At 35.2% G+C, this 14,968-nt stretch overlaps 1 protein-coding gene across 4 annotated transcripts in view; it reads right to left on the reverse strand.

Annotated features, from left to right (window-relative positions):
• The window catches only part of AK9 (adenylate kinase 9), a 142,881-nt gene that overhangs the window by 90,163 nt on the left and 37,750 nt on the right, over positions 1 to 14,968 (reverse strand). For all 4 annotated transcript variants that reach the window (XM_074187329.1, XM_074187327.1, XM_074187328.1 and 1 more), the window contains exons 8-10: positions 10,096 to 10,224; positions 7,536 to 7,610; positions 3,992 to 4,090 (exon numbers count right to left, since the gene is read on the reverse strand). In XM_074187329.1, the coding sequence (XP_074043430.1) occupies positions 3,992 to 4,090; positions 7,536 to 7,610; positions 10,096 to 10,224 (303 nt within the window). The remainder of the gene's footprint in view (positions 1 to 3,991; positions 4,091 to 7,535; positions 7,611 to 10,095; positions 10,225 to 14,968) is intronic.

Below are 14,968 nucleotides of genomic sequence, written 5' to 3' on the forward strand. Positions count from 1 at the left end.
GGAGTTCTTACCTCCTCAAGAAACCAAACCATCACAGTTGAGCCAATCAGTTGAATAAGTTAATCATTTCTTATGAGAACAGGCAGAAAAACTTTTGCAAAGAAAAAAAAGATTCCTTCATACACCCCCAGCAACTTAGGCTCTGGTAAAGTAAACTGGCATGCCAATAACTGATGGGTTATCAAAGCTTGCCATGAATTGGTCATGAAAGATTCCAACAAGAATGATGAAAAACTGAGGATTTCATTTCTAGCCACTGTGGTGGGACAAATAAGTTTTTCAGTGATATGCTTGGAGTACACAAAAGTTGACTGCCATAGCCAAAGACAACAGGCTGGACTCCTTTTGAAGAGAGGGATGGAAAAAAACACAAGGAAGAAGAAGAAGGAAACAGCAACTTATTATGTGCCTATAATGTGATGACACTCTGCTAAGTACTTTATGATTATTAATTCATTTGATTCACACACCAGTCTTGGGATGTAAATACTTTTATCCCCATTTTACAGGCTCTGTGTCTTTCCCATAAAACCACTTTTAAGTTTTTATCCCTATTTTACAGGCTATATGTCTTGCCCATGAAACTACTATTAAGTGTCTCAGGTCTTCCTGACTGCAGACCCCACATTCTTTCCATTGTACCATCCAGTTGCCTTTTCATTACATAGGTTTTCAAGAAAAATTAAATATTGTTTGAAAAGAGATAGGAAAAGGATTTCAGAATTAAAGAAAAAGGAAGAAAAAAAGACCTAATGAGGTAGGCAGAAGGAGGGTGGAAGGAGAACATGACAAAGATGAGGAAGGGAAGAAAAGAAGCTAGACTATGATAGAAATCAACTGTTTGCCCATCAAGAGATAATAATTTAGAATCACAGAAGTTGTCAGGAAAGAAATCATCTGGTAAGTGTAATGGCTGTTGACTCCCTGTTGAAGTTTTTTGAAGATAGAGAAATTTGTTTTCTTTTCAAGTAATTTATATGGAATGTGACAAAAAATCCTACAAAGACTTTTGAAACATCACAGCCATTACCTACTTCTGGTGACTATTGTGGAACATAAGATGTTGCTGGAAAGAAATTACAAAGCATCACTAAAGATTATGAAATTGTGGGTAAGAAATTGAGACTTAATATAAAGATGATATTTTCAACCATTTTGCCAATTTTGCAGGAATTTTGAAAGAAAAGGCAAATTTTGGAAGTGATCAGATGGGTCAGAGAACAGAAGTAGAATTTTTTGAATTGCAGTTTAAACTATTGGAATGAGACAGAAATGGAGGACATTTAACAAGGGTTAATGACAATAAAATTGCCTAGAATTTTAACCTAATTTAAAAAAAATACTTTGAACTGAAAAGGGAGGGGGCATAGGGAAAACTGACTATGCATATTAATGAAATATAGAGTAGCTACAGTATGGAAGAATAGCAGTAGTATTTCATAAGAAATAAAATCTGGGAATGGAGAGTAATAAAACCCATGACCTCAGATGTCTATATATAAGTTCACCAAGTATGAATAATAAGCAAAGTGAATTGTCTAATGTGATAAGTTGACCCCACTGAGACTTGGGATGGGCTGGGACCTCTGACTATAATATGGTTCTGGAAAAGTATCCCTTATTAAAAAAGAACAGAATGGATAAATAGGAGCAGAATAGCTTTACTTGGAGGTTCAGTCAGAGAATAAGTTTAAGACCTCAAATACTCAAATTCTACTAGTCAGGTTGGCAGTGGTCAGAAGATCTCAAAAATGTTACTTTGAAAATACTACTATAGAGAGAAAAAGGAGGAACGAATATTTAGAGAGTATGATGTAAATATGCAAGTGACTCATTGAGGGGCAAGGGAGGAGAGGAGAGAGAGAGAGTTTGGCATTCTTAAATTTTAGAAAATAAATATTAAAATTGTTTTTAATATGTGATTGGGAAAAATAAAACATTCAGATAGACTAAACTACAAGTACAGAAGATGGAATTAGAACAGCTATGTTAAAAAGCCTGCTAATATTTTTATTTTAATAAATGCTTGTAATACTCAGAATATTATGTTAAAATATTTTGTAAATCTTATAGTACTAAATAAATGCTAGGTATTATCATTATCATCATCATCATCTCATTTGCTCCTCATAATGTGCTATGATTGCCCTCATTTTACAGACTTTTTCAATGATGCCTTTAGAGTGCACAGAATTTGTCTCTTTTGGTCAAAAGCAGGTTGCTCTCTTTTCTGAAATGAAGTTTATGGGGTTAAAGGGTTTGCCTAGAATCACAGAACTGAAAAAAAGTGTTTGAGGCAAGATTTGAATTCAGGTCTTCCAGACTTCAAGTCCAGCAGTTTATCCACTATGTCATTTGATGGCCTATCAATCAATACATTAACAATGAAAACATTTTTAAAATTTATTATATATTCATAAAATTTTAATTTTCATTCCAACTTTTTAATTCAGTGACATCAAGGTGCATTTTGAGTATCTTCATCCAGGTTATGCTAGCTAACTGTGGGTGCCTCTTCTCCCTCCATTTTCTTCTCCAATACTATTTTACTTGTTGATCTCATAGATTCCAACAGATTATTTTTATCATAAAGAATTAGGTGATTCTCAACTCTATTTATTCAGCCTTTACAGCTTCTCTGATGAACCACTGGACCTCAAAATCAAAGTGATCAAAAGGGGACTCACCATCCCTTCTCCACAAACACTCTCCTCTTCCCAACTTTCCTGTTACTTTTTGAAGCCACCATAATCAGTCACCCAGGCTAGAAAACTAGTTGTCATTCTCAACACTTCACACTCTCACCTCCCATCCCCCCAACTCACATCAAATCTGTTGCCAAGTTCTGTCAATTCTACTTTCACAACATCTTTTGAATTCATTCCCTTTTGCTACTCTGACATTGCTACCTCCCTGGTACAAACCCTCCCTCATCCCATGCTTGGAGTATTGCAATAGCCTTCTGGTTGATCTCATTGATTTAAATCTATACTCATTCCAATTTAACCTCCACTTAACTGCCACAGTGATCTTAAAGTTCAGGTCTGAACATGTCACCTCCCCTATTCAATAAACTCTTAGTGTCTCCTTTTTTTATTCCAGGATCAAATATTAAATCTCAGTTTGTTTTTTTGGTAAGTTGGCCCCGTCTTAACTTTTCAGTCTTATACATTATTCCCCTCCACAAAACCCAGTGATTCTGGTTTCCTCAAATTCTCTCACATAAGACACTTATGCAGGATCCCTGCATTTTCACATTTTCATTGCCTCCCATTCCTGGAATTCTCTCTCTTCATTTATACCTCCTGGCTATTGCATTATCCTTCAAGTCTCAATAAAATCCTACCTTTTTAAAGAAGGCTTTTCCCATTGCTACTGTTTTTCCTCTGAAACTAGTTTCTGGTTACTGTGTATCGCTCTTGATTATTTGCATATAATTTCCTCCACCAGAATGTGACCTCCTTGAGAGTACTTTTGCCTCCATGGTCCCATCCCAGTATTTAGCATAGTATCTAGCCAATAGTTGTTAGAGTGCCAGGACTGAAGTAAGGAAGATTCTTTTCTTCCTGATTTCCTAACTGGCCTCAGACAGCCACTAGCTGTGTGACTCTGGGTAAACCATATAATTCTATTTGCCTCAGTTTCCTCATCTGTAAATGAGCTGGAGAAACCACTCCAGTATCTCCATCAAGAAAACCCCAAGTAGTTGATGAGTTTGACAGAACTGAAATGATGGAAAAACAACAAGTACTTAATAAATGACTGTTGACTTGATAAAAATTATATTGCATGTTATTTATTTATAAGGGGCATAGTAAAAATGTCATGTTCTAGAGTAAGAAGTTTTATAAAATTATTAACATATTTTTGGTAAGTCTACTTTTTTTAAAAGATGGCCTGAAAAATCTCTTTAAAATAGAAAATTATGTAAATAAAAACACAAACTATGATAAAAATTATATATATATTAAATTAATTGAACACAACTTACAGCATCTGAGGTCTCTGACAGTTCTTCATCAGGACTCTGAAGTCTAGTTATAACTGCTGCCCTTCTTAGTCCAAGGCAATCAAATCTTTCTATCACTGACTAAGATGAAAGAACAAAGGAGTAAATGTTATTTGAAATATCTCATAAATGAAGACATATAGTTCCTTATTAATAACAGGTTTATAAATATAAAATTTATAGAATATCACAGAATAGCTGAGAATGTTTTTTCCTTTTGAAATGGTTTATAAAAACTTGACTAGTAAAAATAGTAAAAAAAACCCATTGATATATAGTTTATAAAAAAGAAAAATTCATGGAAGATCAAAAAATAACTGAAAAAATATTAAATCATATCCTTTTTTTCCTAGAGAGTTTTCTTCAGGGCAGGGAGTTGGAGATCCTTCTCATTTGTAATTGAACACTCCCATGATGGGTCATCTCTTGCTGGATGAGTCAGTCTGCTGGGGTCACTCTATGATGAGCCACCTGCATTTCCACTACCTCCTGGGTGTTTTGGTGTCTTTTCTTTTCATCTAGAATGCTACTATGCTTATGGGGCTATGAACAACTACCAATCAAATTAGTATAATGTCTCACCGGAGGAGGAAAGAGAAGGGAGCTTTCTTTTTTTTGAAAGGCAAAGGAGGTTAAGTGGCTTGCCCAAGACCACACAGCTAGGTAATTATTAAGTGTCTGAGGCTGGATTTGAACTCAAGTTCTCCTGACTCTAGGGGCGGTGCTCTATCCACTGCATCACCTAGCTGCCCCCAGAGAACCAACCCTAGATTCTAAATCAATTCTGAGCATTAAGATAGTAATAAGCAGTGATAAACTTTGTATAATTTTTTTTGTTTAATTTACATAGTTTCCTATTTAGGGGAAATTGTGATTTTTTTCACCTGTACAAGTGGGACTATAAAATATCAGTGGCATGTTGAATTTTTACTAAAACTTTCTTTCATGGCACTGGGGAACAAGTGAAAGGACAATGATCATGTCTCCCTGGACTACTCTTGAGGTCATGGACTGCCTTTTGCCTCTTTTTCTATTTCATAAAGTATCTGGCCCAAAGCAGGAACTTAAAAAAATGTTTACTGATTTATTGAAACTCAAATTGAAATGACCTGTGGGCTGCAAACTAATTTTTTTGTTGTTTTTGTTCACTTATTTCAGTCATCTGACTCTGTGTGACCTCATTTGGAATTTTTCTTGACAGAGATAATGTAGTGATTTGCCATTTATTTCTTCAGTTCATTTTACAGATTAGGAACTGGGATTATCAGGGTTAAATGACTTGCCCAGGGTCACACAGCTAGTGTCTGAGGCCAAATCTGAATCCAGGAAGTTGTTTTCCTGACTCTAGGCCTAGTGCTCTATCCACTGTGTCACCTAGAAAACCTCAAATTAGTTATCTATGTTGAATTGCATTTTTGTTTATTTTGTTAAACATCTCTCAATTAGCTTAATAACCTTTTTTTTTTTTTTTTGCACTCAGGGTCTATGATGAGTTTGACACATTTGTTTTAGAACAGTATTATTAAATAAGATTCAGTTTTGAGATAAATCAAGACCAAGTTTATGGATACCATATTTCATTTTTTACATCTAAATTTTACCTTGCTTTTTTTTACTATCTACTAATTCTTTACTTGCATATTATGGTGTAAGGATATGCCTTCTTTAAAATTCAATAAAGCTGGAGATCAGTGAGGGGCCAAGATTAAGAAAATGCTAAGTAAAAGTTAGATACTTTTATGTGTAAATGAAACATACAGTTTGGGGTTCTGAGACTTTGTATGGTTCAACTGCATATGAAAAGGTCAGAAAAGTCAACTTGTCTTGGAATACCAAATGGTCATCTGCTCTTCATTTGCATAATCCCTCAAAGGAATCTGGGAAATAAAACTGAATGTTCATCATAAGTAAGGGTGGGATCTTTCTCTGAGATAACCAAAAGTGTTCTCAAAACAGAGAATATATTCTTCCCATCTCAAATCTGGGAGGTTACAAACATCAGAAGTTTTGAGGGTCCCTATCCAATTTGAAAGAGTAAAATATCATTCTAAATGAAAAGAAAAATGGTAACACCACAGCAAGAAGCGCAGGTTGCTTTTTTTTTTTTTTAACACAGAGCACTGGACTTGGAATCAGGAAGACTTGTCTTCCTGAGTTCAAATCCAATCTCAGACACTAGCTGTGTGACTCTGGGCAAGTCACTCTACCTATTTGCCTCAGTTTCCTCTTATGTAAAATGAACTGGAGATTCCTGTCTCTCTGGCATAAAAATTCCAAATGGGTTCACAGAGAGTTGGGATTGACACATACCTCAGAGATGCCATGTTCTGCAAAGAGCCAACAGATTTTCCCAGCCAACCCTAGCAAAAATCATGCTGGAACCAACTCACCACTGAACTGACTTAGTCAGCAGAGATTCTGTGCCCTGGGACACTGTACCATCAGGAGCCAGTCTATCTGGACATTGCAACAAGCTGGCTATCCTTGGTGCTATATCCTGTAATGAACATTGTGAATCTCCAAAGAAAGAAAGGACATGGAGCCCTTGAAGTTAGGGAATCATGCCTTGACTATATGTTGTTCTTAAATATGTGCTGCAATACAACTGTACTATAAATTTATACCCACTCTTTGTCTTAGTGTATATGCATGAGAGAATGCACCACATGTTTTTGGGAAATAATTATAACTCCTGTTCTTGCTGTGCTATTTGAGAAGGTGTCATTTTTGAAGAGATAATTGAAAGGATTGGATAATTCTTAATGGGAAGTACACCACTTTGAACTTCTGAGATACACTGATATAATTTTTTCATGTTCTTTATTTTTCTGGCTTTTTTTCCCTGCAACATGGCTAATATGGGAATGTGTTTTGTATGATTTCTTGCCTTCACAATGGGAGAGAATTCAAAACTTAAATTAAAAAAAGGATTATTACATACATACATAAAAACAAACAAATCAATGAATTTTAGATGAATGGAAATCCACTGATAGGAGGGCAGTCATCTCTCTAGGAACCCAACTTGTTGGTGTGAATATGAATTGGGAAGGAGGGAAGAGAAGGTTCCACTATAGCAAGAATGTCTAGTAAAAGAACATTGACTCAGAAGAAATTCATCATCAATATAATTACTTATTCTTCTAATTTTTTCCCCCTAGGGAACATCCTTTTACTACTATCAATTCCCACAATTAATTATAGAGAATTCCATATAATACATTGGAAACAATTTCCCTCACCAACGGATTGAGATGTTGCTAACAATATAAACATGAAATATAGTTGATCTTTTTAACTCTCTAAAATTCACTTTTTTTTCAAGTATTATTGCTTTTAAAAATTATGGAAAATAGAAGTATTTAATTGATCTAAAAATTAAAACAAATTCTTTCCTCCTAAAACTATTTACTTAAATTCAATTATATTTTTCTAGTACTTATGAAAAATAACCATAGTCTACTCAGAACTATTTCATTTATTTTTTCAAGTGCAAATATTTATTCTTTATGGGTGCTCTATTTACCTTATGAAGCTCTTCTGCAGACTTATTTCCATCTAGTTCAATAAGGAACTGAGAATCATGGTCAGCCATCATTTCCTACATGTAAAAAGAAAAATCAAGCATGATCAAAATAGTACAAATTCTTAAATCCCATATTGTCAAGGACGATTAAACATCATAATATTAAATATCATAGGCATAATTATGAAACATATCTAAATCATATTCCTAAGGATAAAAACTTGTTGCAAAGGACCAATCTTTTTACCCTTCTAATCAATCAGTGGCTACTCCAAACATTTTTATTTATGCTTCAGTCCTTCACAGTACCCCTCCCTCCCCTCCTCCCTGCCATATCCTATACTCCAGCTTTCCTTGTACATCACATAAAACAGAGGTCATTCATGAATAGTTATTTATTTTCTCCTCAACTTCCTTAGATATCTTTTCTTTACTATCTTCTCCTTCACCCTTCTCCCACATGAAGAGGAAGACTTTCTCCTTGCCTCAGCAACCCCAACATTCACCCTTGATCACATCTTTTCTTGTCTTTTCTAGTAAATTGCTTCCTCCATGAAAACTCTCTTTCTAATCTTCAATCTTCTTAATGACATATTCTTCCTCCTTAAAACAAAATGATCCAACATTAAAACATGACTTGATCCAACTATCTCCTCTAGTTATCATTCTATTTTTTTTTAGGTTTTTGCAAGGCAATGGGGTTAAGTGGCTTGCCCAAGACCACACAGTTAGGTAATTATTAAGTGTCTGAGGTCAGATTTGAACCCAGGTACTCCTGACTCCAGGGCTGGTGCTTTATCCACTGTGCCACCTAGCCACCCCATCAGTCCATTTTTCTATTCTTGGGTTACTCCTTTGGAAGGTCATCTATATTTTCTTTCTTTTCCTAAATCCTTTGCAATCTGGTTTCCAGTCTCATCATTATACTGAAACTGCTGTTTGCAAAGATACCAATGATTTTTCAACTTTTCAAATCTAGCAGCCTTATTTCAATCCTCATCCTTCTTGCCCTTTGACATTGCTGATTACCCTATTTTCCTTAATACTCTCTTTTCTCTAGATTTTCATGACACTGCCTACTCTCCCCTGGTTCTCTTTGTACCTGTCTATTTCTTTTTTGTTTTCTTTTTCATCCAAATCATGCCCAACTTGAAGGCCCTCAAGGAGCTATCCTGGGTCCACTTTTCTCCCTCTATACTATTTTCATTTGGTGATTTCATCACCATATAGAGGTTCAATTATAATCAGTGTCTTACCTCTGTGTTTCCCAGGGAAAGTGGGGATCAAGACCCTGTTGATTTATGTCTTAAGGAGCATAAAGAAATTGGACAACTGTTCTTGGTCAGATTAAGATGGTATTAATACCAATTAGACAATTTTGCAAAATTTAATTGGCAATGGAAAAGGATACTTAAAGTAAATACATTTAAAAATGTTAACTGAGATTCCATATAAACAGGGAAGGTAAAAAGGTTTGATTGGGACTTTTATATTGGAATAAATAACAAATTCAAATTATGCAAACAAGTTTTTCTTGAATTAAATAAATTTACATTTTAATTATAACTAGAAAAAATTCATAGAATAAACGAAGGTTGAGATATTGATGGATACTTTTGTCTTTATATATCTCATAAGAATTTGCATTTACTTCACCCTTGACTTTTATAGCATATTCAAAAAGAGGGTCATTGCTATAAAAATAATCAAGAATTTCATCATTTTCCCCAAAGTCCATGGTTAACCATTTGAAATTAAGATAATTTTTTTTGAGGCAGCCCATGAACAATTAGAGACTGAATGAATGACAAAGAAATTGACTTGGAGGTGATTGCCTGAGGAGTAATTTCATAAAATGATCAGTTACTAAGTGCATGGTGACTTGGGTTATAATCTTTTATTTCCCTTTGAAAATCAATAGGGAAGAATCATAAGGTAGAAGATAGTCATTCATTGTCAGAGTCAGGATGGTGTGGGTTCAAGTCTTACATATGATATATACTAGTTTCATATAACTCTAACTATTTTAACCTGTCAAATTTCCCAGAAAACTCAAAGACTGTTTCAAAAAACTACAGTTGTTTTTGAGAAGAGATTCCTAAAATAAAGAAATTGTTCCAAGAATAATTGTGAACAGCAAAACTATTCTGAGTATTAGATAAACTAAAAAGAGAACAAATGACCTATGAGAATGAAGAGGCTATTCATCTTCAGAGGAAGAACTGATAAATAGAAGTATGCTTAGTATGGTATTACATACGTTTATAAATGTGTGTTAAATGATGATCTGCATTCCTTCAACTCTGGACTGCATAGGTTTTATTTATACAAGAAAATTTTAATTTAAAATAATCAAAATTATCCATTTTATACTTCAATAATGCTCCTACTTTGTAACATAGTTTAAGGTATGATATTAATGAATCAACTTCCTTCACATTTTTCTCCCCTAGTTTCTTTGAAGTTCCTGACCTTTTGTTCTTCCAAATGAACTTCACTAAGATTTTTCTAACTCAGTAAGATAATTTTTTTAGTCACTTAATTGAGATGACATTCTTACTTCTAGAAGGCGTAGAATTTCTTCTCTATAATGACGAATATTTATTTCAATATTTTCTATAAAATCTTCAGGTTTCTGCACTAAATGTCGAAAAATTTCTGTCATCATTTGCATTTCTGCGATGAACATCTTAAAAGGAAAAAAGTTTCAGTACTTTTTTAGTCAGACTATTCAGAAAAAAAGTGATTTGTAAAACTATAATATATTTACTTGAAAATGTTTAAACACACTATTTAAAAAATGGTGATCCCAAAATCTACAATATCTTTTCTTTGCAATAGAATTTATACATATATTTTTGGCAAATATAGTGACTACAGATAGAGATTCTAATGTCCTTATTAAGATTCTTTCCCTCAATTATTTATCAATTCATAGAATTTAGAGCTTGCTCATGGAATCCTTAGAGAACGTGTGATCTGTGAAGTGACTGGTCCAAAGTTATGAAGATGTAAATTCTAGAGGAAGGATTTGAACTAGGGTCTTAAATTCTCAATTAGCTCTATCATGTTACCTCACCCCTATTTGCTGGACCCAACATGGACTCTGTGAACTGAGCTGCTGATATGGGAAGGACTTGCCTTCCCCTTCTTACTGCTCCTTTACCCTATCTCTAAGACATGGGTCTGGTATTGTTTGTTTCTGTCCTTTGTTTTCTTCCTCAGTTTCAGGTACCAAAAGAATCCCTACATGACCTGGGAGATTGGACCATGGTGACTTTGAAGTCACAGACTACGTGTAAGATGATGTAGCCAATTAAGTCTTCTCTATATGGGAGCCCTGAGAAGCCAGTAGGCCTAAGATTTGAGCCTGAGCTTGGTTTTGGATTTGAAACAGAGACTGTGCTCTGAAGGAAGTGAGCTAAGCTATGACCTAATCCTATTCCCAACACCCAACGTTAATATATTTCTTTGTAAAAGACCCTATGAAACAGTTAATAATTATTGTGTGGTTTGATACAAAATATTTCACAAAATGGGAATGTTTTACATTATTACACAGAATTTTAGAATTTAAAGCTTAAAAAAGATGTTAAAAATTATTTTTTCATGTAATTGGGGAAATATTATTTAAGAAATTACTATGTGATTTTATGCAAATTATTTAACAGATCATTTCCTTTATCTTTAAAATGGAGATGATACTTTATGCTGTTTATACCACAGAGATATAAGAAAAAGACTTTGTGAACACCAGATAACACTCTAGAAATGCAAGCTATTATAATCTGTCAGGAGGACTGGCACAAACACAAATATGAACTACTGTATATATGTATGCATGCTTGTATGTATGTACATAGCAGGGTCCCTCAAGGCTTAAGACTCATAGAATAGATCCAGTCCTGAACAACTGACTACAAAGGGTCAATCTATATTTAGTTGGCCTAATTGCCCCTACCTAAATTGCTTTAGAAAAGTTTACTAGACAAAACTTAGGAAAAGAATATATCTAGGATATCCCAAATGTAGGAAATATATTTCTCCAATGCTGTACAGGCATTCAACATAAAATACTGTTTAAAGGTATGGACTTTATTTCACCCCTCCTTTCAAATATACATATATAATGTTTGGGACTAATAGGAGCACATGAACAAATATAGAAGCAAATAGGGCCCAAAGAGCCCATTAGCTTCTCTTTTCTTTCTCCCACTTTGGACTCTGGAAGAAGAAACAAAAGGCAAAGATAAGTTCTCAAGGGTGCCCAAGAGTGCTTTCCTAGAAGAATAGCCAATCAGCTTGATTTGGCACTGGCAAAGCTCAGCATAAGGATCAAGGTTAGGAACCTTTCACCCACCTGTCCATCATCTTCAAGCCAATTATGAACTGCTACCATTCTTCAATGATTTCAAAGTCAAAGTCTTCCCCCCCCACTCTCACTCTCTCAGCCTTATGTAAATGGTGGAGGGACTAAGAAGATGAGTGGGGAAGGACTTTGTCACTTGCCAGAAACAGATGAAATTGCCTGTACTTAGTCTATATTTCAGACCTTCAATCCTTGTTTGCTTATTTTCTATTATAATGATTTTTGTATATGGCTCTCCTAAATGGGGGGGGGATCCTTTCATTAGCTCTTATTCCTTAAGCCTCTTTCTTTTCCTTTACTGCTTAACATTTATAAAGAAAAGTCTAACTTATTTGCTCCATTTCCTTGTTATATATATTCATTCCTATAACCCTACAATCTGGCTTTATTCTAACCATATCAATCAAATTGTTCTCATCAAGTTCTTAAATATTCTTTTTTTTTGCAAGGCAAATGGAGTTAAGTGGCTTGCCCAACAAGGCCGCACAGATAGGTAATTATTAAGTGTCTGAGGTTGGATCTGAACTCAGGTACTCCTGACTCCGGGACCCGTGCTCTGTCCACTGCACCACCTAGCTGCCCCCTAAATATTCTTTTAATAACCAAATCCAATGAGCTTTTACCAATTCTCATTCCTTTGGATTTTCTGTAGCATTTTCACCACTGACCACTGGCTTGTTTATACAGCCTTCTCCTTTTTTATATTGTATCAGACAAATCAAAAGCAGACTGGTATTTCTTCTGTAATTTACAGCTTTAGAGAATTCCTGGGGAATCGAGAGGTTAAGTGATTAATCTAGGTTCACATTGTTGTTATTCGTCATTCCTTTTGGAAGAAGACCAATGACACAATGTCTTGACTGGTGCATGAATTTAATCAGCCTCACCCTCTCTTCCAGTATCATCAAAGCCCAGTGGCAAGAAAAAAGGTGAGACAACTGGTGATGGCCCAGCATGCAGTAGATGATCATGACATCTTTTATGTCTGACCAAGTTCCAAGTGCTTCACAGTGCCTGTTTCAGTCATCTTCATGGTTGTTGGAACAAGTTGTTCTCATTCATCCATTTTGTTGGGGGAAATCTTCCCAAGCTTGATGTAGATATCCCCTTAAATTACCAATGGGTTTGAAGCCTGTAGATTACCCTCAGCCTAGTTTACCTTATTTAAACTAGTTGTAGCTATGACCAGTGCCTAAGCTATAGCTTCTTGGAGGCACAGGTTATGAGTTGGGTGAAGGTGAATGCCAAAGGTGGATGAGCATCCCTAAAAAGGACTTGGCAAGATGTATGGGTGCTGGAAACCCATACAGAGGTTGGAATAGAACCTAGGTTTTCCTGACTCAAAAGGCCAGTGAGATTATAAACTGTATCAACTCACATTGAAAACTATTAGAGAAGGGGCAGCTAGGTTACACCATAGCGCATCATCCCTGGAGTCAGGAGGACTTGAGTTCAAATTTGATCTCAAACACATGATACTACCTGAGTAACCTTGGGCAAGTCACTTAACCCCATTACCCAACAAAACACCAAAAAAGTAATGGAGGAGAAAATGAACATTTAAAGTTAGAATGAGGACAGGAGTGAGGAATTATCTATCAACAGATCCACAACAATTGGATAGTGATTAGTAGTCAACTATGGGTTGCAAAGTAGGGGTATGTAGTTAAAAGAGTGTTTGGCTTGGAGTCAGGATCTGAGTTCTTCTGTCATTATCTGTGCTGTCCTGGATAAGCCACAAAACATTTGCTTTGGCAAATCTTTGTTAAATTCTGTGTAATATCTCTAATGAAGTTAGTCAAATATTACAAGTCTTGGTGAAGCTCTTTGAACTCATGGATTCTTTTTCTATCCATTAACCAATTCTTTATTAATTCTCAATAGAATTTTACTGGGAATTAGAGTCAAGTTCACTGGTCTACTGCTTATAGACTCTCTTTCTTTCTTTCTTTCTTTCTTTCTTCCTTTCTTTCTCTCTCTCTCTTTCTTTTTCTTTCTTTCTTCTTCTTCTTCCTCCTCCTCCTTCCTCCTTCCTTCTTCCTCTTTTTCCTCCTCTCCTCCTTCTTCTTTTTTGAAAATTGGTACAAACCTTTATTTGCACTAGAATTCCTATTTTCCCATAATTTTTCAAAAATTTTACCCCCCCCACAAGGAAAGAGGAAAAAGTAACATGAAAGTAGGTGTGTTTCACTTCTTAAAGGTTTTCATACAGAGAATAGACAACTACTTATTGGAAATGTTATAGTGAGAATTCTTTTTCATGTATGAGTTGGACCAGATGGTCATGGAAAATCCTTCTGGACTCAATTTCTGTTATTCTGTGATCTCTACTCTGGAGACAAACTTGTTCATATTCATTGTTTTAGTATTATTTTTTCCGATGAAATTTTATGGCTCTGAGTCATGGGATGCCAGAGTTACCAAAGTATTCAAGTGATTAAAGGGTAATGGAAATTACCTAAGGGTTAATAGAGAGGTGCATAGTGGATCTGAACAGGCAGCAAATTATAAACAAGGAATGATGTAGAAGTAGTATAAAGGCTGTCATCAAAGAAATATATGGTTTAAAAAGAAAATAAGATGGTCATATATTGGAAGGAATAATGAATATGATCAATTGCTACCAGTACTATGTCAAGATGATGATGATGATGATGATGTTTGTTCTTTATTCTTGAAGAAGACCATGACATCAGGGAGATGATGCCATGAAAAATCCATGAATTGGATTTAAGTAAGGAGCGGCTTTGCTAAATCACCAGTCTCATTTTCTCCTCTGGAGCTATCTGGGTCCAATAGTCAGAAATGAATCAGAATGACTGGAGATAGTCCTGGATGCAAAGGAATCAGGATTAAATGTCTGATGTCACATTTGCACTCAGGTTCTCTTGACTTCAGGGCCAGCACTCTACCCACTGAACCATATAGTTGCCCTTAAATCAAGGTAACTTAAAAAAAAACATCCCTTTGGAGAGACAACTCATGGTGAATTTATGGGAAGGCATGGACAAGAGTTACATATGATGGGCAGGAAGTAGTGAGCTGTGATCTACCTTACTTTGGG

This window comes from Macrotis lagotis, chromosome 5 (assembly GCF_037893015.1).
Source record: "Macrotis lagotis isolate mMagLag1 chromosome 5, bilby.v1.9.chrom.fasta, whole genome shotgun sequence".
NCBI classification, from domain to species: Eukaryota; Metazoa; Chordata; class Mammalia; order Peramelemorphia; family Peramelidae; genus Macrotis; species Macrotis lagotis.